Source organism: Scatophagus argus, chromosome 12 (genome assembly GCF_020382885.2).
Source record: "Scatophagus argus isolate fScaArg1 chromosome 12, fScaArg1.pri, whole genome shotgun sequence".
In the NCBI taxonomy this organism is placed as follows: domain Eukaryota; kingdom Metazoa; phylum Chordata; class Actinopteri; family Scatophagidae; genus Scatophagus; species Scatophagus argus.
In genome coordinates, this window is record NC_058504.1 from 14,742,169 (window position 1) to 14,763,595 (window position 21,427).

General features: G+C 42.3%; 1 protein-coding gene across 1 annotated transcript in view; it reads left to right on the plus strand.

Annotated features, from left to right (window-relative positions):
- The window catches only part of atrx (ATRX chromatin remodeler), a 28,963-nt gene extending 9,332 nt beyond the window's left edge, over nt 1-19,631 (plus strand). The window contains exons 18-34 of the mRNA XM_046405986.1: nt 332-509; nt 1,160-1,297; nt 1,397-1,572; nt 1,659-1,776; nt 2,899-3,029; nt 3,298-3,392; nt 3,524-3,663; nt 4,483-4,633; nt 4,760-4,860; nt 5,887-5,995; nt 6,117-6,294; nt 6,465-6,656; nt 13,410-13,559; nt 15,854-15,970; nt 16,773-16,868; nt 16,978-17,106; nt 17,981-19,631. Of these exons, the coding sequence (XP_046261942.1) occupies nt 332-509; nt 1,160-1,297; nt 1,397-1,572; nt 1,659-1,776; nt 2,899-3,029; nt 3,298-3,392; nt 3,524-3,663; nt 4,483-4,633; nt 4,760-4,860; nt 5,887-5,995; nt 6,117-6,294; nt 6,465-6,656; nt 13,410-13,559; nt 15,854-15,970; nt 16,773-16,868; nt 16,978-17,106; nt 17,981-18,208 (2,427 nt within the window). The 3' untranslated portion in view covers nt 18,209-19,631. The remainder of the gene's footprint in view (nt 1-331; nt 510-1,159; nt 1,298-1,396; nt 1,573-1,658; nt 1,777-2,898; nt 3,030-3,297; nt 3,393-3,523; nt 3,664-4,482; nt 4,634-4,759; nt 4,861-5,886; nt 5,996-6,116; nt 6,295-6,464; nt 6,657-13,409; nt 13,560-15,853; nt 15,971-16,772; nt 16,869-16,977; nt 17,107-17,980) is intronic.
- Nucleotides 19,632-21,427: the final 1,796 nt, after the last annotated feature.

The following is a 21,427-nucleotide window of genomic DNA, read 5'->3' on the forward strand; positions in this document are numbered from 1 at the left end:
GTGCCCCTAAATCTTATTGAAAACTGACTCCTGAGAAAGTTAGGTGGATGTAGATCTGAGGATTGACAAGTAAAGTAAGAATCAACCATCAAGATAGTTTAATAGCAATTCTGAAATTGAACAGCAATGTTTCCTTCCCTTGAATAGATCTTGTATATGAAAACACATAATTGGAAGCTATTGATGTTGTAGATTGCAAGAATGTTGAAATGTTTTTGTATTAGTACTGGTATTGTAAAGTGATACTCAGTTCTGATCATTAAGCCTTGTACGTGCATTTATCACACTTGTGATTTATGACTTTTGCTTCTGTCTGTCTTGTGTTTGCCAGGTGACTGAGTTGGCCACCGTAAAGAGACCACAGGAGCGAGCATATGCCCTCCAGCAATGGCAAGAGACAGGAGGTGTTATGATCATCGGTTACGAGATGTACCGAAACTTGACGCAGGGCAGGAACATCAAGAGCAAGAAGCTCAAAGAGACCTTTCAGAAGACACTGGTAGATCCAGGTACAGTGCTGTGTTTTTAACAATTAAAAATGGTTCCCTTATGTATGAGAGAACAGGAGAGTATTTATAACTTTCACTTACGTTTCCTCAAAAATGACAAATATGGCCTCAGTCCGACCAGTCAAATCTTTTAATTGATGTAACTTTTAATCACTTCGAGATTATGCTGATTACAGATTTCTGTTCCAGCATACAATGTGTTGGTGGTGCTTATAAAAGTTAAAATTTCTTAAGTGATAATTTATTAAAGAGTGACCAGTCAATGTTCAAAATCATTTTTATTTTAATGTTAATGCAAATTCACAGCTGGCATCCACCATACATTCATGATCTCCATTTGATACGTTTTGCCAGTTGTAATGGTTTTGATATTGCTCTTTGAGCATACATACCAGTAGGTAAGGAGTGAGAGGTGTTCAGACTGTTGTCAAAATTAGGAAACATTAGGATTAACCTAAAATCTTTGCAGTAATCAAAGTAATCTAAGTTTCAAAAAGTAAGAAAGAAGTCCGTAAGACAAAGTAATTAACTCTGCTGTTACACCAGTTACCAGCTCTTAACTGTCTAATTAGCTGCAGTTCTTGTGTTCCAAATATGTCTCCAGTTGTACATGTGCCTCTGATGAGCCTTTTTCCTCTAATTTCACCCAGGACCAGACTTGGTGATCTGTGATGAAGGTCACATCCTGAAGAATGAGGCATCTGCAGTTTCCAAAGCGATGAATTCTATCAGGACGAAGAGGAGGGTTGTGCTGACTGGAACGCCTCTGCAAAATAACCTTGTTGAATGTGAGACTGCCTCATTACATCTAATGACGTTAGACCAAGATTTTGTGTGTTTGTGGTCGAATGTATCTAAAATTTGCTATCTTTGTCTCCTTACCCCAGACCACTGCATGGTGAACTTCATCAAGGAGAACCTGCTGGGGTCAATTAAGGAGTTCAGGAACCGCTTCATTAACCCCATCCAGAATGGTCAGTGTGCCGACTCCACATTACATGATGTCCGTATCATGAAGAAGAGGGCTCACATCCTCTATGAGATGCTGGCCGGCTGTGTCCAGGTAAAAAAAAAACTATTGGAACAGGTTCTCTTTGACTTCCTTCTCTTTGCCTCCTTAAAAAAATGATTGACTTTTGCTTCCCACAGAGGAAAGATTACTCTGCGCTCACCAAGTTCCTTCCTCCCAAACATGAGTATGTGTTGTCGGTGAGAATGACTCAGATCCAGTGTAAACTCTACAGGTACTACCTGGAGCACTTCACAGGTGAGAACCATGCCCTTGAAAACCATGAGATTTTGTTGCACACGAGCATGTAGTGTTCAATTCTGGTTTAAACCATTCTCATCTTTTCTGGTGTTTGGAGCAGCAGAGCCTCTAGGACCTGCTAATCTGGTTTTTACAGTGTCAGGTCAGATTGTCTAGACAGACGCCAAAACAAAATTCATCTGAGAATTCCATTGAGAAATGTGTGTAGTCTTGGACTAGGCTAAATCCTACTTGTTTCTCTTAAAAGTGCTGTCCTGTCTAGACGTCATTTACTCAGACTGGGTTTTTAGATAAATGGAAGGCCTTTCTGATCTCTCACTTTTTCGTGCTTCATCGTTAAGTCGTTTAGTGGACTTTCCTCTCAGAATGTGGCCCAGGATGTGTGTGTGTGTGTGTAAGAGTGGCAGCTGGCAGAGTGCCGCAGGCAGAGTTTAAGCCCAGTTTCCCACGTCTCCCTAATGAAGAGCTCTGGGAGAGAGGGAACAGAGGGGGGTGGGGGTGGGGGTAAAAGGAGGGAATGTGGGGGCATAAAGGAAAGGGAAAGAAATTTAGAGCAAGGAGGGGCCAGAGGTTTTACACCAACAGCGAAAACAAAGAACAGGAGAGCCGGTATGTAAGAAGAGGAGTGATGGGGGGTTTGGTGGTATGTGCTGTGGCTCATTAAGCCGGGTTGTCGACAGGGCACAGTGCTGATGTTGTGACTGTGGCTCTAGACCTCCACAGTGGTGTCATTGGACCCAAGACCGCAAGTCTGTCGGTAAGAGGGGGGAATGGCTGAGCATGTTGCATATGTAAAACCTGCCATAACTTCTGACCTCCCTGGGTCAACGCAGGCCAACACGAAGAGCAGTTACAACATTAATATTCAACAGCTGCTGCTCACATCAGTCCACTGATTGAACAGATCAGACCAGACAAGTATGATGTGTAGTTGAGTCTTAATCATTTATACAAAACAGCTTGTCTATAGTCAGGTGGTTAGAGGTGTACATCAGTGTTTCTGGCTTCACTATTCTTTCCACACTAGCCTGTGTGTATGAAGAGATGAGGGCACATTGTCAAATACATAGTGCAAACACACATCCGTCGTCCTCTCCAAACCCCTTCCCTTGTGTGCAGGTGTGGGGAATGCTTTGGAGGGGAGCCGGGGCCGTGCTGGGACCAAACTCTTCCAGGATTTCCAGATGCTCAGCAGAATCTGGACCCATCCCTGGTGCCTTCAGCTGGACTACATCAGTAAAGAAAACAGGGTAGGGCTGGGGAAGACGAGATGAAACCACACTAAACACCAACTGAAAAACTGGGAATGCATGAGCACAAATCACACACACTGTGGAAAAACAATAGAAATGTAGTGCTGACAGGTCATGCACCAGGGGAGAACAACACACATATCGCAACTGCGGCAAAAATTTTCCCTTATGCATCACTTCTGCTACCCACGGTCTAGTTCTTGATGTTGAGCAGACAGACCTATATTATCACACAGTTGAGTCACACCAGTTCACTCTCTTGCAGGGTTTCTTTGACGAGGACAGTATGGACGAGTTTATCGCTTCAGAAACTGAAGAATCCTCCATGAGCCTGACCTCCGAGGACGAGAAGGCGAAAAAGTAAATTAAGATGTCACTTCCATTTTCTATTGTACATTTCTACAAGAGATAACCTCGTTTAATTGCAGTTCTCTCATGTACATGTTTCTCTCACTGACCCTGTCCCTTTCACCATTCCTCCTTCCTAATAGGAAAAAGAAGCAAGGGAAGGGAAAAAAGAAGGAATCGGATGACTCGGACAGTGATGACGTAGAGGTCATCAAGGAGTGGAACACCAGCTCTCGTGGCAGAAACGGAGAGGGTCGAAACAGACAAACTCCTGTAGAGGAATGTAAGTTTGCTGTATGCATGGTAGCATGATGGGCAGTTGAGTTGACTGGGTATTAGAGGTGCTGTGCTGGGTGGTACATGGGTGATGAGCTACTCCATATCCTTGTGGAAAGCCCTGCACAGACTAGATGGTATCTTTGTAGCCAGCCTAATTATTACAAAATCTCTGTTCTTAGATGATTTGAAAAATATCTACTTGATTTGAATTGATTGAGCCTTTCATTTAGAAGTTGGACAAAGTTTGTAGTCTCAGTGGACCAGTTTTATATAACAACAATAAGCAGTGATGTTTCATGCACTCCACTGCTCAGTTTTTGTACTTCTTGCTGGTTAAAGGTGATCCACTCAGCTGTAAGGTCATTTTGGTCTCTGTCTGTTAAAGACAAAAAAAAGAAAAAAAGCAGAAGAGTGTGCTTTAAAGAAAAACAAAGCTAAGACAAAACAACAACTTTGAGCTGGCATTGCAGTGCTTACCTATACCTATAGGTACCTATAGTATGGATGTCATTGTATTATTACATTTTATTGTTAGGGTCAATCATTAAGCTGGTGTTAGAAGTAAAATATCTTAATTAAAATGCATGAATTAGCTAGTACAAAAGTACATTTAAAAAAGAAACAAAAAGTATTTGGAACTTAAGTGAAATATTTAATTCAGTTTATTACAGAATAGTAAGGAAATATGTAATGACATCTTTGCTTTGGCAACTGTCTGCGCAGAGAAACACGTAATAGCGAAACTTTTTTAGTTACAGCTTGTTCTTGTGAGGCTGTGTAGACTGCATGAAGACTAATCTGTTGTTGTCTGGGTATCAAATAGCTCAGCCCACAGGCTCTGCTCCAGGCAGTCCCACTGCTGACTGGCACAAGGAGTTTGTCACTGAGGCTGATGCTGAGGTCCTGGAGCACTCTGGGAAGATGTTGCTGCTCTTTGAGATCCTACGCATGGCAGAGGAAGTAGATGATAAAGTGTAAGTGTGTCTGTACTTGATGACTTGATGTGCAAATAAAACCTTAGTGCCCCCACCCCTTTTTTTATAGTCACATGTGACACTTTACATGTGGTAAAGTGACTCTGGTGTATCTTGTGTCCTCAGATTGGTTTTCAGTCAGTCTCTCATCTCTCTTGACCTGATTGAGGATTTCTTGGAGCTGTCCTCCAGAGCTAAAGATGAAGACAAACTCTCTCCATACAAAGGTACATTTTAGTGCTGTCTGACTGACATTTATTCAAGAAGTTCTTACTGTCCACAGTCAGCATGCTTGTCAGTGTGTTAAGCTTACTTCACCAAATGATCCCACAGTTGTCTATGATGAGCTTTCCCTCCAAGCGTTAAGATTTGAAAGGCTGCTCTTGGTTTCATGATGTGCTAAATTCAGCAAGCAATGTTTAATGTCGTAAATATTGTAAACAGGTTTGGGGACCATATGTTGAGCTGCTCTCATTAACAGGTTGGAATGTGAATTGCTGCTGTTACATGGTTATGTATGAGCTTAATGTATTTGGTTTTAATGTCTTACGACTTTTAACTGTCACACTGAATTTGTCCGTTATGGGATACATAAAGTTTTCTGAATCTGAATCTGAATAAGCCAGCTACTAACTTAAGGAGCTCACTAGCCCCAGCAGTCTCGAGGCTCATTTTTGTGGTTTTACGCTGTAGTGTTTGAACTGACTTTGTGTGTGAGATATAAAAAATGCTAACATTAGCATTAGAGAAGGTTGATGTGTTTTCATATGGAGATGTAGGGTTCACACTCATAAGACAGCACACATGCAACATGTATTCTTGTACACACTGGTGTGCTTATTACCCTTAAACACACACAGACACACATGCACACTGCTGCTGGTGTAAGGTCATGTTCCTAATTAAACTTCAGCAGCTGTTTTTACTTTCGTTTTGAAAATGATTAGGCCTTGACTTTTTATTCTACAAAAAAATGTTTGCTCAAGGGTTTGTAATTTGTAATGAAAAGATCACAGTGCAGTAATTGGAAACATACTGAATTGTTGGTCATGAAGACTGGTAGGAGGGGTTGCCATCTTGAAGGCTAAACTCGGCTGGCCTCTGACCAGCACAACCATCTATCTGCTGTCTGCTAATACCCAAAGTATGTCTTTCTGATGAGGTGTAGGCTTAGCTGATGGTGATGTGTGTCCTTTTGAATGTTATGTGGATGTTGAATAGTCATAGCAGATGTCTTAACTGTAACATTGAAGGTGAAGGCAAGTGGTTCAGGAACATTGACTACTATCGCCTGGATGGCTCCACCAATGCCACCACCAGGAAGAAGTGGGCTGAAGAGTTTAACGACACCAGTAACACAAGGTACAATACTCATATTTTCAAGCAACACATTTTTCACTGTTGATACCTAAAATGTAAATGCTTCCATAATGCATTTTTCAACGCCGTCTCACCTCTCTCTGGCTCTCTTACACTTTACCAGAGGTCGATTGTTCCTCATTTCAACACGAGCTGGCTCTCTTGGAATCAACTTGGTGGCTGCCAACAGGGTCATCATCTTTGATGCTTCCTGGAACCCGTCCTACGACATTCAGAGCATCTTCAGGGTCTACCGATATGGCCAGCTTAAGACTGTTTATGTGTACAGGTTCCTGGCCCAGGTGAGCTCATGAAAATTGCTTTGGGCATTTCTGTGGATGCCCTGTGTGATTTGATTATGGTGCCTCTACAGTTTGGTATTAAAAGGTTTTGACTGCTTGTGTTGGAGGTTGTTTTTTTTTTTTTTTTTAATACATCCATATCAAGTATCAACTTAATTCTCTTCTTTCAGGGGACAATGGAAGAGAAGATTTATGACCGGCAGGTAACCAAACAGTCTTTGTCATTCCGTGTGGTGGACCAGCAGCAGATTGAAAGGCACTTTACGACAAATGAACTGGCCGAGCTCTACACCTTTGAGCCGGACTTGCTGGATGATCCTTCAGGGAAGAAGAGCAAGAAAGCCACGCCCTTGCTCCCTAAGGTAAACATTCATATATATATATGCCATGTATGTACTTAGATTTTTCAAATATACTTTTGTTCTTTCAATTCAGTATTAATCATCTTGTTATTGGGCGAACCATTGACTGAGATTTCATGGTTTTCTTTGGATGGATCCCCAAAGGAAATAAGGAAAAGCAGGCTGAAACCAATTAACAGTCGTAAAATTGTTTTTTTTTTCTTCAACATGGCACAGAATACGATTTTTAATGCCAAGGTTGTTTTTCCTTACTTGCACAACTTGAATGTTTTTCCTTTTGAAGTTTAGCACTTCTGTGATAAACTGATATTTAAACTCAATTCCAGCTTTTATCCTGCTTGGCCTTTCCGGGATCCTTTTCTTCTCATGTCCTTTCATAATCCGGTGCTGGCCTCTTCTTTCCTTAATGCAGGTGCTGTGTCACTATTTGGGCCCCCTGGGGTTTTAATAAGAACACAGCCCCTACATGAGCCATCCAACCCTGCACAGCTGCACAAATTTGTCTGTTTACTGCTATTTACTAAATAGTCTTCTCATTGCAACACTGCTGCTGCCCAGCTATAAACCTGAAATCCTCTTTTTTCTTTTTTCATTAATTCCTGCTCTGTTGATCTTTGAATTGCTCCCATCCTTTCCCCCATCCTTCCCTTTTGCAGTCTCTGGGTTTATTCAGATCATCTTGAGTGGTTTTACCTCTTTGTTTTGATTTGACCTGGGTTACTGCACAGAAATCTGTAAACAGAATGGATAAAAGAAACATTGCATATTCAAGTTGCTTGCTCTTTCACTGGACAGTTGAGAGGCCTTTCAGAGCACATTAATGGAAAATTTGAAAGATCTTTATCGCTGTTCCCTTCATGGGTACGAACAGGTGGAAGCACTGCATGAAATCTACTCATCCGGCAAATGATATTCCTCTCACCTTCTATATTTCTCTAAACTAGGAGTAGTCCTTTGACAGTGCAGCGGAGCGTAGTTGGAGATTTGAAAAGGAAATATATGTTCATTGAGCTGCGGCCTTTCAGATGTGTACGATCTTTAATGAGCCCAGTGACATTTATGTGACACAGTATTAAAGACGGAGAGGCTGACAAACTCTTTAACAAGCCGACCTGTTTTGGCTAGGGGGCTAACTGTGATGTGGCAGCAGGACTTGCAGTATTACGGAAGGAATTTGCCATCTGGAATGATGTGAAGATGAGTCAGACGCCCTCCATCACTTTCAGCCAACAACGCTCTTCACAGAAAGAGAGAGCGATTTGAGCCACTGCAGAGGGAGTTTTGTACTTATTCTCCTAAACTGTTCACACTAGGAAAAGTTATTTTCTCAGCCAGAGAGGGCATAAGACTTAGACACTTGGGTCACACAGACCACAGAGGCAGTAGTTGATATTTATTCTGAAGGAGCTGAGTTTGTATTAATTTTGCATCATCTTTTAGTTGTGTAAAGCTCTGTTGTAGGGAAAGGTTCATCACAGAGTTGTCATGTCTCTGCTATCGCTCCCACCTACCTCCACCTTCATTTCCACTTTCCTCTCCTTTGTTCTTATTGATGTCCTCACTCTCTTCCCCGTCCACCATTACCACACCCTGTCTTTTCCTCACCATCATAGCAACCATCTGTTGCCCTGACTTGCCACTCTGCCTCCGAATGTTCAAAGCAAGCTCAGTAAAGTTGTTTTTCTTCTTCTCCCTCTGGCTTACCTTACATGATGAATGGTCATTACTTAAACCCCTCTCTTAAAGATGTGTCTGCGCTCTTCAGAGAAACTAATTGGAGACAAAGGAAGTAGGGGCGCTTCCCCCTAATGACAAAGAAGATCCTTACAGCCCAGACATGAGGTTTTGGCTCCCCACCCACCCATCATGAGACACCCTCACCTATTTCCTGTTCATCACACTCATCTTTTCTGTCTTGCATGTGACCGCAAGTACAATGGGAACTGAACATGGTCTTTTTTTTATACAACTCTCCAGCATTCTTTGCAAGTTCTGCTGCATTGTACACCGTCTGGCAAGCTGGCAGGCTGTGGGCGTACCTCACTGTATGTGCCCTCAGCAGGTGATGGCTGCAGTGGTCATTAGGCTCTGTCAGGTACACTGAAAGGCCATGGGGGAGGTTGCACTCGAGCATCAGTACAGACAGGAGCAAACTGGAGCAATAAGCAACACCATGCTTGTCTCATTAGGGGTAGGATGTCAAGTTGACCTTGAGGGGAAAACCCTCCATGAACACTGTAAGAAATATACACTATATAAACAAAAGAATTGGGGCACCTGACCAATTACACCTACAGAGACTTCAGTGACTTTGCATTCTAAATACTCAGCTTTGCAGCTATAACTGCTTCCACTCTTCTTGGAAGGCTTTCTACAAGATTTTGTGGTGTTTCTGTGGGAATTTTTGCCCTTCATTTGTGAAATGAGGCACTAATGTTGGACAAAAGGGTCTGGCTAGCAGTCTTCATTCCAGTTTATCCCAAAGGTGTTTGATGTTGTTAAGGTTAGGACTCTATGCGGGCCAATCAATCTCTTCCACTCCAAACTCATCCAACCATGTCTTTATGGACTTTGCTTTGTGCACTGGGGCACAGTCATGCAGGAACAGAAAAGGGCCTTCCCCAAACTGTTAGTGTTAAGATTTCTCCTCAATGGAAGTAAGGTGCCTAACCCAACCCCTGAAAGTGTATAGTGTATATTGTGTATATAGTGTATATCAGTCAGTGATGTTCAGTGGGATTACTTGGTGATAAAATTTTTGTAAATTATTTCCATGTATATATAAAAAAAATCTTGATGTACCCGCCCTCAGCTTGCCCCCTCTGTATCAACTCGGTTAAGTGGTTTTTCATACTTCCAGAATGCTTTTTGCCAGCTTTCAGAAAACATGCCCATGCTTGTTGCCTTGCAGGTGGAGAGAACACTAATGATAGCAACAGCACGAGACAGAGCTGTTGCAGGTGAGAAGAAGCAAGAGCCTTAAGTAAGAGTCTTAATTTGCTGCTCTCTGGTTGGTTGATACTAAAGTTTGGAGATGTTGATGCCTTGTGTGATGAGTTTCTGAAGTTCAACGATAAGATGGCTGGTAAATTTTTTTACTGTTTGTGTTACTCATTGGTTAGGCTTCATTGTCAGTGTGCAGGAAATGCAGGACATGATAATCAAAACTGAGATATGCACAAAATACTGCTGATGCCTCAGCCAGCTGAGACCATACACAGATAGCCTAAATTTGGCTAGAAGGTATCAAGGTGCCAGTCTAACTGTTGATCAGAAGATCAAACTTTTTCAAAACTCCACACATTTCCAGTGTCCAAGTGGGGTCTGACACTGACAGTCTGAAACTCCCAATTCATGCTGAGATTGGCCAGAATTTGAACTTCACTCTCAAGCTTTCTCTTTTCTTTCTTTACACTTTCTCTAAACCCTTTTGATGTCCAACATGGTTGGACAATACATCTTACAAAACCACATGTGTGACATTTCTTGAGAAACGACCAAGCCTGGCAAATGAAAGCCAATCCAGTGGAGAACAGCCCTTTACATCAGATTTAAAATGAGCAACTCTGACACTCTGTGGTCAGCTGCTACAACTGGTGCACAGCCTGCTTCTCATAGATTCATACAGATACCATTTTGTCATTTTTTGTTTTGTTTGCTGCCAGGTAGAGTTCGACCATCATTCTCTAATTGACTTCTGGTGAATCCATCTTGGTCTGCTCCTCCAAGTCCAGCTGGCTGGCCCTTGTAGCAAGCTCTTGTGGAAATACACCCCCAACTGCTTCTGGCTGGGGTTTGTTTTTATAGGAATGTGGTATGTTTATTGTCCTTGTTTAGCCCTTTGTGACATATGCGATTTTATTTCTTGGTTAATTGACTGACGGTTAGAAAAACTCTTTGACTTGAGTAGACCCTGTAGGTTGTAAGGACAACATGGTCCTGAGGGCAGGGGTGGGCTCCTGATGTCAGGCACAGTGCCCGTAGTTAAGTGTGTTTCTGCAGAGAAGCTGTTTAGAGCAGGCCGGTAAGGTTATGTGTATCACTTGCGTGCATCTGGAGGAAAGAGGAGAGCTTTGACTGGCTCTGTTTAGGTATTACAAATCTCTCAACCGCTTTCATTGCTGCTGCTGGGATCCTGTCCTGGCTCCCTCTGTTGCTGTGGTTAATGCACCTGCGCGTTGCAGTTTATGGCAGACACAACCACATTTAATACATTCAAAAACTACATGACAGCTCAAGAAACTACTTGCTATAGTTGGACTGCAGAACTTTGCCACTTTTAAGGGGTTATTTTCCTCTTAATTTATGTCTTTTCCTTTTTCTTTCCTCATTTTCTTTCAAGTCCTCCTCTGTGGTGTTTTTCACAGTTAAGTAGAGGTTTACTGTTACTGCAATGACAGAAATAAAGTAAAACAATGACTGTGGAAGCATTTCAAAGAATTCTTGACACACTAAGTGGCCGTTTAGGTGCAGGAAATTGGGTTAACATGGTTGAAAATGTTCTCAGCTTGAGAAAATATCTGATAATGTGGCCAAAACTCCTGCCTGCATAGAACCCAGAGCTATTAATGCAAGCGGGTGTTTAATTGCATCAGACCTTTTACAGTTAAGCGCCACCTCAAGTCTATTGGTACGTGTTGGTGCCTGTGCCAAGTTGTAAAGTCTACATGAGGCCTACTTTATATCGACTCCCAAGTTTTCATCTTTCTGATGTGAGAGCTGCCGAGTTTAAAAACTGCTTTACATCATTTATGAACTGCTGGCAGGTTAGCCATTTTCACAAGATATACATGTACAAGAACTTGGCTTCAGGAGGCATAAATTGTTTTCTCAGAGCAATGGAAATAATGAAAAGAGTTTCATACAGTAGTAAATGTTATGCATGTTGGATGCTTTGTGCGATTAGTATACCAATTCTTACACCCCCCCCCCCCCCCACCTCCGGCCGACCCTTTGCTTTGTTTAGCAGAGAGCTGAAACCAAGACTTCCAGCTTAGAGCTTGCTTACATGAATGGCACATTTTGCAGACCCTTATGTTGAATAAAAGGCACGAAAGTGCTGTTTAGAATCACGACAGCAGCTTATTAGGCCCTCGTTGAGGCTGAATCCGTTGAGATTCTTTGGTTTACAGTCTTATCCTCAGATGTGAACAGCCTCCTCCATTACTACATCTGAACACACAAACACACAGTGTGATGCCAAATGTCCAAATTCCTTCCCCAATATCATCCTCTAGAAATGCTCACCCTGATCCCCACATTTTTTTGTCAGAGGGGAGAAAAATAGTTGAGTGGGGTAATTTACATCTTCCTCTCTGAGCATCTGCCCACCCAGTGTATCTGGTTTTCTCTCCTCCCCTGCAGTAAAGCGATAGGCTCTACCATGCACTCCTTAAGGTTCACAACAGCCAAGGTCAGTTTACCTGCAATCATTAGTGCTGGCCTGGGACACATACACTCGCACACACAGAGTGCTCCAGGATTGGCAGTGGACCGGACCACCCTGGAGCCATTGCTGGTGAGGATTACTTAGATATCCCAGAATGTACTGGGTTCCACTGGGAGCATCATGTACTGTCATTTGACCTGCAGCTCCACTGACTCGTTACCTGGATGATAGTCAAAAGTGCTCCTCTTTCATGCATTTGAATAAAACCTGCACTGACTTTCTACTGTTGCAGTGTTTTTCTCCATATAAACTTGTATAGTTAACTATAATAAACAGTATTAACAGCAAAATAAAAACATTCCTGAATTCATTTTTTTTCCTTTAGCCAAGCTTTTTTTCCCCACTGTATGACAGTTTCTATTGGGCAAGTTTTGTTGTGGTCTATGGCTGTTGGCTGTCGTTGTGAGTGACTTAAAAATAACTCAGCTAAACTTTTTTTATTTAAGAATCAAATAGCAGAATATTTCAGGAATTCGATATTTGTCATTTTCAGACAGTAAGAATTCATAATTCCATGATGCTGGGGGTTGCTTTTGTTTTTGTGTTATAGTTAGAAGTACCTGCCCCTCTTCTCCTCCTTCAGACTGGAGAGCAAAACAGAACTGTAACAGCTTGCCCAGATGATCCTCTACGATGCCGCCCTTCACGTCACCACTGAATCAAGTTTGGGCTTTGGCATAAGGTGTAGTCATTAACCATGTTGTGTCTATACCAGTGCCAACATAAGTGTCTGTGCTGGTATCTTCTGTGACCTTTATTTGACCATGTTCTCCCCTATTTTGGCATAGTAGACCACAATGGATGCCTTGTATCTGAGTCAGGCCAGTAGGCTCTTCTGTGCTTTTATGTCCTAATTAGAGAGTAAAGCACTAGTGGAACTGCAAGCTGTGCCGCTACTTCAAAATGCCTGGTTGTTCAGGGGTGGCCTGATTTTGTGATGGTTGGTAAGCATGTTGATGGAGAGCACAATCAGGTCCAGGACCCAAGTGTTGGAGGTTGGTGGGTCTGTATGCACTTACCTGTTTCTTCTATTTTATTTGTCACTTTCAAAAACAGGTTTTTGCGTAGTTTTTTGCTGCTCACTTCTCTCCTCCTTTTGGGGATCCAGTTTCATTCCGTCTAGCCTTGTGTTTATTTTTTCTGTGTATTCAATACAGGTCTGCGGTCACTGTTTTATTTCATTATTTTGGTTTAAAATTTAAAGTGACACAACATACAATTCATTATCAGTCAATTCTCCCCTCTAATCATGGCTTTTAAAACCATTGTGAACCTTGGTATCTTTGTCATCTTACCTGCTGTAGGATCCCTTCTTGGCTGAGATGCTGCAGAACAGTAAGGACCAAATCGTGTGTTATCACGAACACGACTCCTTGCTGGACCACAAGGAGGAGGAAGAACTGAGCGAGGAGGAACGTAAGGCTGCCTGGGCCGAGTATGAAGCAGAGAAAAAGGTAGGCAAAGAGAAATACAAAACACAAACATGCATCCTACATCTTGGCATATCTACTAGTTTCAAAATCAAAGGCACACACACATATAGAACTCTTAGACCTTATATTTATCGTTTTCCTAATCGTTGACATCAAAGTGCAAGGTGAGCTAAGAGAGGCCCCTGCGCTTTTTTGTCAAGATGTGTGAGTTGGTGATGGATCTGGATCTGTACAATCCTTTCATCACTTAGTGTAAGCGGATGACAGCCCCCTCCCCATGTCTGTGATTGGCATTTTGGCCCATCATCAGGCTAGTGAGCTGCTATACAAATCACTGAGAGGTTGTCCAAGCTACTTACTGTGTTCACATTGGTACATAGGTGCTGCAGCCAGGTGTTAAATGGACCACATGACTTAATTATTTAAGACCACAGTGACTGAAACATGAGGAATCTTTGACGACATCGAACAAAAGTACGACACCGGCAGGCAAAGAAGTGCACTTTTTGACTGCCGAGCTCGTAGTTTGTTTCTTGTTGTCCCATCCTCCTCAAATATGTTATGTATGCTAGTAGCCTAGTGGTTGCGCATAGTCGGCTGAATTACACAAACATGGGTTAGGGATGAAAGGTAACCATTATTCAGCTGATTGTTTAGCTATAAATATGGGTGTGTTCATAGACTGAGTCTGAAATGGTCGGAGCGTCATCCAAAGTGTAAAGAGAACTCGGATGAGTCTTTGGACACTCACTCTGGACTGATGGAAGGTTATTACATTATTATAATATATGTTAATTACTATTAATTCATGTCTTGTTTTGTTTTTCTCTTAAAATATACAAAAAGAAATGATACGAGTACCCATAAGCCCTGGATTGATGAGCAGGATCACTAAGAGATGTAGTGCCATATCTTAAAGATACCTGTCCCTACCTGTGTCTGTGTTACACTCTTCACTTTGCTCTTTCTGTTTCCTGCACTTCTCTCATTTTTCCCTCCTCTTGCTCTTCTTCCTTCTCTTCTTTCTTGGAGGACAAATCAATGAGCAATTAGTGAATTAGTGATTTTTGAGAATCGTATTAGGGGGGCGGGGGGGTTGCTGTTGTAAGAAAGCGGGAGCAGGTCTCTTCTTCCCCCCCTGTGTAATCCTAGATTCTAATTCTCTCTAATGATTATTTTTCCAGCACAGTCTCCCTCCTCTGCCCTCTGTGTGCCTTAAGCGGCTTTTCCCTCAGAGCCCCTCTGCTTTTCAAGAGAACAGAGGGTTCCGATTCGCAGGCAAAACAGTAGTGCTGAGGTCGAATGTGAGGATTTCAATTGTGTTCGCATCGTTGCAGTCTGCCACACGCTAGATGCACAGGTAGCCTCTTTCATCCACGAGAGGCTGTTCAGTACCACGTTGTGTACTCTGAGCTTTATAGGAGAAACAACTGGAACGTAAAAAACTGCCTCTGCTAATGTCTTCACAACTTAAGGGTTCACCGGTGGTGGCCAGGAAAGTCTATGTGTATGAATATCAGATTTGCAACTCAGGAAATGGGAAAAACTGTGAGAACATGATCAGGCGCCCAAAACCAAACTGAACCCAGTAGCCTTCAGCCTCTCTGGGATGACTTCAGCTCGGTACAGAACTTAGAGAGGCTCATGTCATAAATTTAGATTTCAGACACTGACTTTTGGAAGTGAAGTTGAGTCTAGATTCTCTGTCTGTCTGATGTATGAAGACTGAAGAATATGTGAGGATGCAGCTGAAGTCAAAGGATGGCTGCTTGTTAACAGTAAATGTGAAGAGTGTTTTGTGTGTGTGTGTGTGTGTGTGTGTGTGTGTGCGTGCATGCGTGCATGCGTTCATGTGTGTTGTGGTTGTTTTGTGGTTTTGTACTGTTTAAGCCTGAACACCTGTCTCTGACCAGGTCCAAAGGCCCGCACTGGCCCCAACACACACACACACACACGCACGCATGTACACACACCCCAACATACCGGATGGCCAGATTACAGGGCACAGGAAAACCATCTGCAGCAGAGGCTCAATTACACACAAACATCGGCATCCTGCTTGCCTTTACTGGGACAAGACTGTTTACTTCAGGTCACTTCTCTCACACGCATTGAAAGCAAGAGGAGCAGGCTGATACCAGGCATCTTATGACTCTTGGAGAGTCAGACAAGTTATATGTGTGAAGAGTTGATTACTAACTCAGCGTGATGATCTCTCCCATCTTGGTCTTGGTAGCTGTTAACACCTGCCCAAATGATGTGTGCTAATCCTGTTTCTCACTCTGCTCCCTCTGTCTCTGTCTTTTATCATTCAGGGTGTGTCCATGAGGACCAACTACCCGTCACCTTATGCCCAGATGGACATAGGCTCCTCTGGCTACTTCTCCTACAACGTGGCAGCTTTGGCCTCCATGTCCAACCAGCAGCTGGAGGTAAGTAATGAGCTCCACATGCCCCCGCTCCTGCCCCTCACTCCCCCCTCTCTCTTTCCCCCCACAGCATGGCGCCCCACATTCCTCAGACCCCACTGCTAATTGTGACAAAGTCTAGTAGCCGACGTGCCCGGCTCTGCCCCACTCCTCCACCCAACAGTTCATAATACTCCATGTCTGGGGGAGCAGCTATTTATACACGGTGCCACATATGACTGAGGTAGAGGACAGAATTTCCAAGAGGCAGCTTGTGTTTATCAATAAAGAAGTGAAATTGGTGTGATAATGATGTGCTGCCTTCACTTCTTTCTTATGTGAAAAATGATCTGTATCTTTGAGAGCAGACTCAGAGTCTGATTCAATAACTTAGTGAGTGTTGCATCCTCCATTAAAATGGACCATGTCAACAGTTTTTAATCTTAAAATCTTAAGATGCATTAATGAACACACAGCGTTAATCGATATGTCCAGTGTACACAGGGCATGATTAGCTTTTATTTGTATAAAACACATATCATACAGCGAAGAATTAATCATGAAAAAATGGTTGTTAAACAGCTGTACTCCTGTAACTTTTAACTTTAATTGTGTATATGAATGCAACCCAGTGCAGTGCAAGTGACATTTCACAATCATGTATGTATCATATTACACAATTTGGCCTTTTCAATTATGAAGTAAAGGCTTACGTAAAAAACGATGGGAGCTAAGCATTACTCTATTGTGGTACTGTAAATATTTTCCCAACACTGGCAGATTAGCGCTGCGTTTCATGCTTTTCGTCTCTTTCGTTTGCGTTCAGGACCTGATAAACCAGGGGCGACAGAAAGTCATTGAAGCGACTAACGCATTGAAGTCTTTGCCACGGGAGTCACTGGAGGATACTATCGGCAGAGTGGTAAGTGACACAGCTTGATTTGTCAAAAGAAGTTCTTTTGACAAAGTCACCCCTCTAGCTGTGATGGTGGCTGAGGTCAGTGTGTGTGAGCTGTCCTGTCTCCCCACAGTGGAAGGAGAACCCGTCACTCACAGAGAATCAGGTCCAGTCTGTGGCTCTGGGTCGACAGGCGAGCGTGGAGCTGGAGCTCAAGCGCAGGGAAGCCGTCTACAGGGATGTCCTCTCCAGGCAGCAGACGGTAAGAAGTCTGCAGCCTACAAGCCACCATAGATGCTAGCTGAATGACAGTATCTGCTGTGAGCATTATAGCAGCAGACAAGGCTGTTTTGAAAAAAGATACAACTGGGCCATATGGGGAAAAAATTTTATTAACAGTGCTTAAAGGAGAAATGCACACACTAGAAAATTTAATGTGAACATCCTGACCAAGCAGGCAGAAGTATTTGTTCATCTAAAATGTCTAGTTGCATGTCACAGGGTTGTCTTGCCCAGTCCTGGCTGAGTAAATGTACCCACAGAAATTGAAAATTAGATTGTGACACTGATACAATCATTTTTTTTCTTTTCTGTCTTTAACTATTTAACTACTTAAAGCAGGAAGCTCAGTGTGACCCCTTAAAAGCACCTTTTTTTTTTTTTTTAAAACCTTGACTTACATCACTTAGCAGCACCATAATTGACCTCTAACATCAAGCTGTAGTGCTGATGTGCTGTACTACATTTACACAAAATATTGGCAGAGGACTGGGGAGAACTTTATTACCAGCTGCATGTAAATATGAGATAAGAATCGGGTTACTGCAGAGTGTGTAAACTCTTCTTTAATGTCCCGCCTTAACCCGATTTCTTACAATGACCTGCTTTTTTTGTGCGCATAGCATTTGTTGTCTTGCACTGAGTTCAGTAATTCAATAAGTCATGACATTACACCTTAGTGAAGGTTTTTTTCATGTTTGGCCAGTTTTCATTGTATATACTTTGTTTTTTTCTTGTCTGTTATCTTTGCATGTGCTTTGGACATGTGAAGTCTTGTTGTTCTGCAAGTCTTTACTCGACTACAGTAGTAATCTTGTAGTTATTTGAACTGTCTCTTTATGTTTGTTTCCACCCAGCTGATGATGCTCGTGCAGAAGCTGGTCACCAACAGGAAGATGCAGGAGCAGCAGCTGGCCATGGCTAACCAGGCTTCCTACCTGAATCAGCTGGCCCTGCAGAACGGCTTGCTGGGAGGCAGTGGGCTCAGCCAGATGGAGTTGCTTGGGCTTTACCAACAGCTTCATGGCCTGGGCTCCCATCAAGGCATGGGCAAGAATCCTGGTGGGCCCTCCAAGGGTCTGTAGGTCAGACGGACTCTCCCCCACCCCCACCCACACCCCCCATCCCCGCGCCCACTCAGCTAGCCGGCTCCCAGTGGCCCAATGCGAGTGAGGCCTAGTTCTCTGTAACAAATGCACTGTGAGACCCCTTGAAGCAAACTGGTACACCAATCAGATGGTGGAATGGTTTTGAGTCTAGGCTGCTGTCTGCTGGGGCCTCAAGTGGGATAGACTCTCAGTTCTTTATTCTGTAGTTCACTGAGAGAAGGTGGAATATAATGTATAAATAACTGTGTGAAAGGAGTGCAGTAGGAATTTCAACAGAAAAAAAAAAATGTATATACTGCCTTAATGTTATTCAAGTTCTATATCTTCATTTTACTTGTATTTAAAGACAAAAAAGTTCTACCCCAATGCTTTTAAGCATTGTATTGTTCTCCCCTTAAAAGAGGGTGTCCTCATTATTTAAACTCAGTTTTTTATACTGTTTTAAATGCCTAACTAAACCTGAGTGGGACCAGTGTCATTGGTGACAGGACTCTATAATGTAAAGCTCTACATGATTAATATCCCCGGTAGATTCCTTCACCAATATTTAGCAAAGCAGACCCTTGATGGCTCTGCAAAGTCCTACTCTTTTTAGGAGATGGAAGAAATTGATAAGTCAACAAAAACAGAAAAAAAAATGGCCTTACATTCATTTCCTAAAAAAAAAGAGCACTGTAAAGTTCTCAGAGTTGAGATTTGTTGAAATTCTTTTCTATTACGCTTTTAAGTGTTTACATTAGTTGTCGCTGAACATGATAAAGGAATGCTTGTGTTGTTCAAAACTGCCTGCCGCTTCCTATGACCTTTTTGTAACATCATTCTCATTGTCACGTGTTGTCTAGCATAGCACTGTGCGTCCTGTTCATTGTTTATGTTCCACTTGTGTTGATCCCAAGCGTTGGGCGAGCGACTGGGTCTCACAAAGCACAGCCAGTTCAGCCGGGTGTCACAGGGCCCAAACCTTTTCCATTCACTTGCCTGTCAAAGTTTGAAATGTGCGTTTCATGCTGGATTTGGTAGAGTAAAGAAAGAACTGCCTGGCTCATCTGTGTCTTCTGCTTTGTGAGAAATGCCTTCTGGACACTGTAGTCTCACCAGGCAGGCCCCCCAGACTACCTGTAATCTACTTTGGCACATTTTTGCTTCTAAATGCTTAAACTGGTGTAGCTGTTGTTCATGAGGAATATGTACATTTCTCCTGAAGAGATGCCTGTTGTCTCTAGTTGGCTCCTGTGTTTGCACAAGGTGTATTTCATAAATGTAGAAAAACTTTTTGGCCCTCCTTTTAAGAATGTTCTTATGTTATCAAATACACCGACATGATTTGCCATGGATCTGATCTGCTATTATCTTGATTAAGTATTTAATATAACACTTAATAAAGTGACCAAAAGGGTGAGCAGTTCTTGTATTTGAGTCATTTGTTTTTTGGGACTGAAATGATTTGTAGTGCATTCCTTTGCACTGACTGAGTTTATAAACGGGGATGTTGGTAAGAGATACGTAACATATGATAATACTTATTATACCAATATAGATATTTGGGTAAAAAAAATCTGTTAACAAAATATTGCCTGTATTTAGGGGGTATTCTATGCCTTTTTAAGACACTTGAATATAAAAGAATTGTGTCAGATTTGAACAGTAAAATTTCAGGTTTCAGTCCTCTGAAGGACTGAAGTCCTCTGAAGGACTGTCCATAAAACATTATTTCTAAGTGAGCTCAAACTTATATTTGGTGTTTCTGGATTCCATTTACTTATTGGCCAGCATGCACACCAATTCTGATATTTGACACCTGTGAGGCTGTAAAGGTAATACCGACAAATTTATTCAGGCTCCCTGTTGAGTCATACAATGGGTAAAACAGGAAATTGTGATTTTGTGTAAAATTGAATGAAGAGTTTTTTCGTAATGCACCTTTTTGCTTTCTTGCCAAGAGTTAAATGAGATTAGATTCACGCCACTCTAATGTCTGTCTGGCCAACATAAAGCTACAGCCAGCAGCTGGTTAGCCGAGCTTAGCATTTAGCATAAAAACTAGAAATGGGGAACCAGTAAGCCTGACTCCGTCCAAAGTCCAACCCTGAATTAAAAAAAATTGTGTGGTATGTGGGACGAATAAAACAGAATGCAATGTAATTTACTAATCCTTTCTGATGTGCACTCAATTGAAAACAGACATTATATTGAACAAATAAAGTAATATGTTTTATTGCATTCTGTTTTTATTTCCATTTACGCAGCATCCCATCTCTATTTGAAATCGGGGTTGTAACAAAATCATACTTCTTTGCCAGACAACCAATGAAGATTTCACAAAGACCACTGTGCTCAGCCAAGAACTACATCACCCCCTGTAAAACCATGACTTGACTTTTTTTTTTTTTAACACTTCAGTTTTTGTACAAGATTAAAACAAGTGAAAACGTGTTTAGTTGTGAGCTTTTGAGGTTTATTTTATCTCCAGACGCAGGGAGAAAAGCGGTTTTCCCCCATTTTTCATTCTTTATGCTAAGCTAAGCTAACTGGTGTCTGGCTCCAGCCTCATATCTACCAGAGAGAATGCTATCAATCTTTGCATCTACTTCTTGGTGTGTAAGTAAAGCATATTTACCAAAAGCTTAGAACTATTGTGTTGAGAAATAGAAAGCATATAGCTAATACATCTCTACACACTGTCCCTGCATTTGACACCCACAGTACTGAGGGCCTTTTGTCCCATTCTGTTCTTCTTTCAATCTTTCATCTATTTTTCCCTCTCGTGGTATTGTTTTCATTTCTCAGTCTGCCAGGGTTTTCCCCTGCATGTCTTTGACTTTTCCATTCCCTCCCCCCAGGGGAGCTTGCTCTCACAGCTTACAGATATCTGCCAGTGGAGAAACATTACAACTATTGCAGATGTTGAAATGTTGATCCCATCCGCTCTCAGCCCCAGATTACCATCGCTCCAGGTTTGCAGCACATCCCTGCTGGTTCTCTGTGCAGCAGGCAGCTGTTTCTGTCCATTGAAAAGGCCTACTGCAGACAGCACTACAGTGGAGTCTGTGAGGCCCCTGCAATGAACAACCAATCACTGCTCTAAATCCACACTGATGTGTAAAGCCAATTAGGAGACTGGATCCAGTTGCATAAGGAATCTGATTTTGTACGGTGGATGTAGGCTGACTAAGACCTTGTGGAGACAGAGAGGGC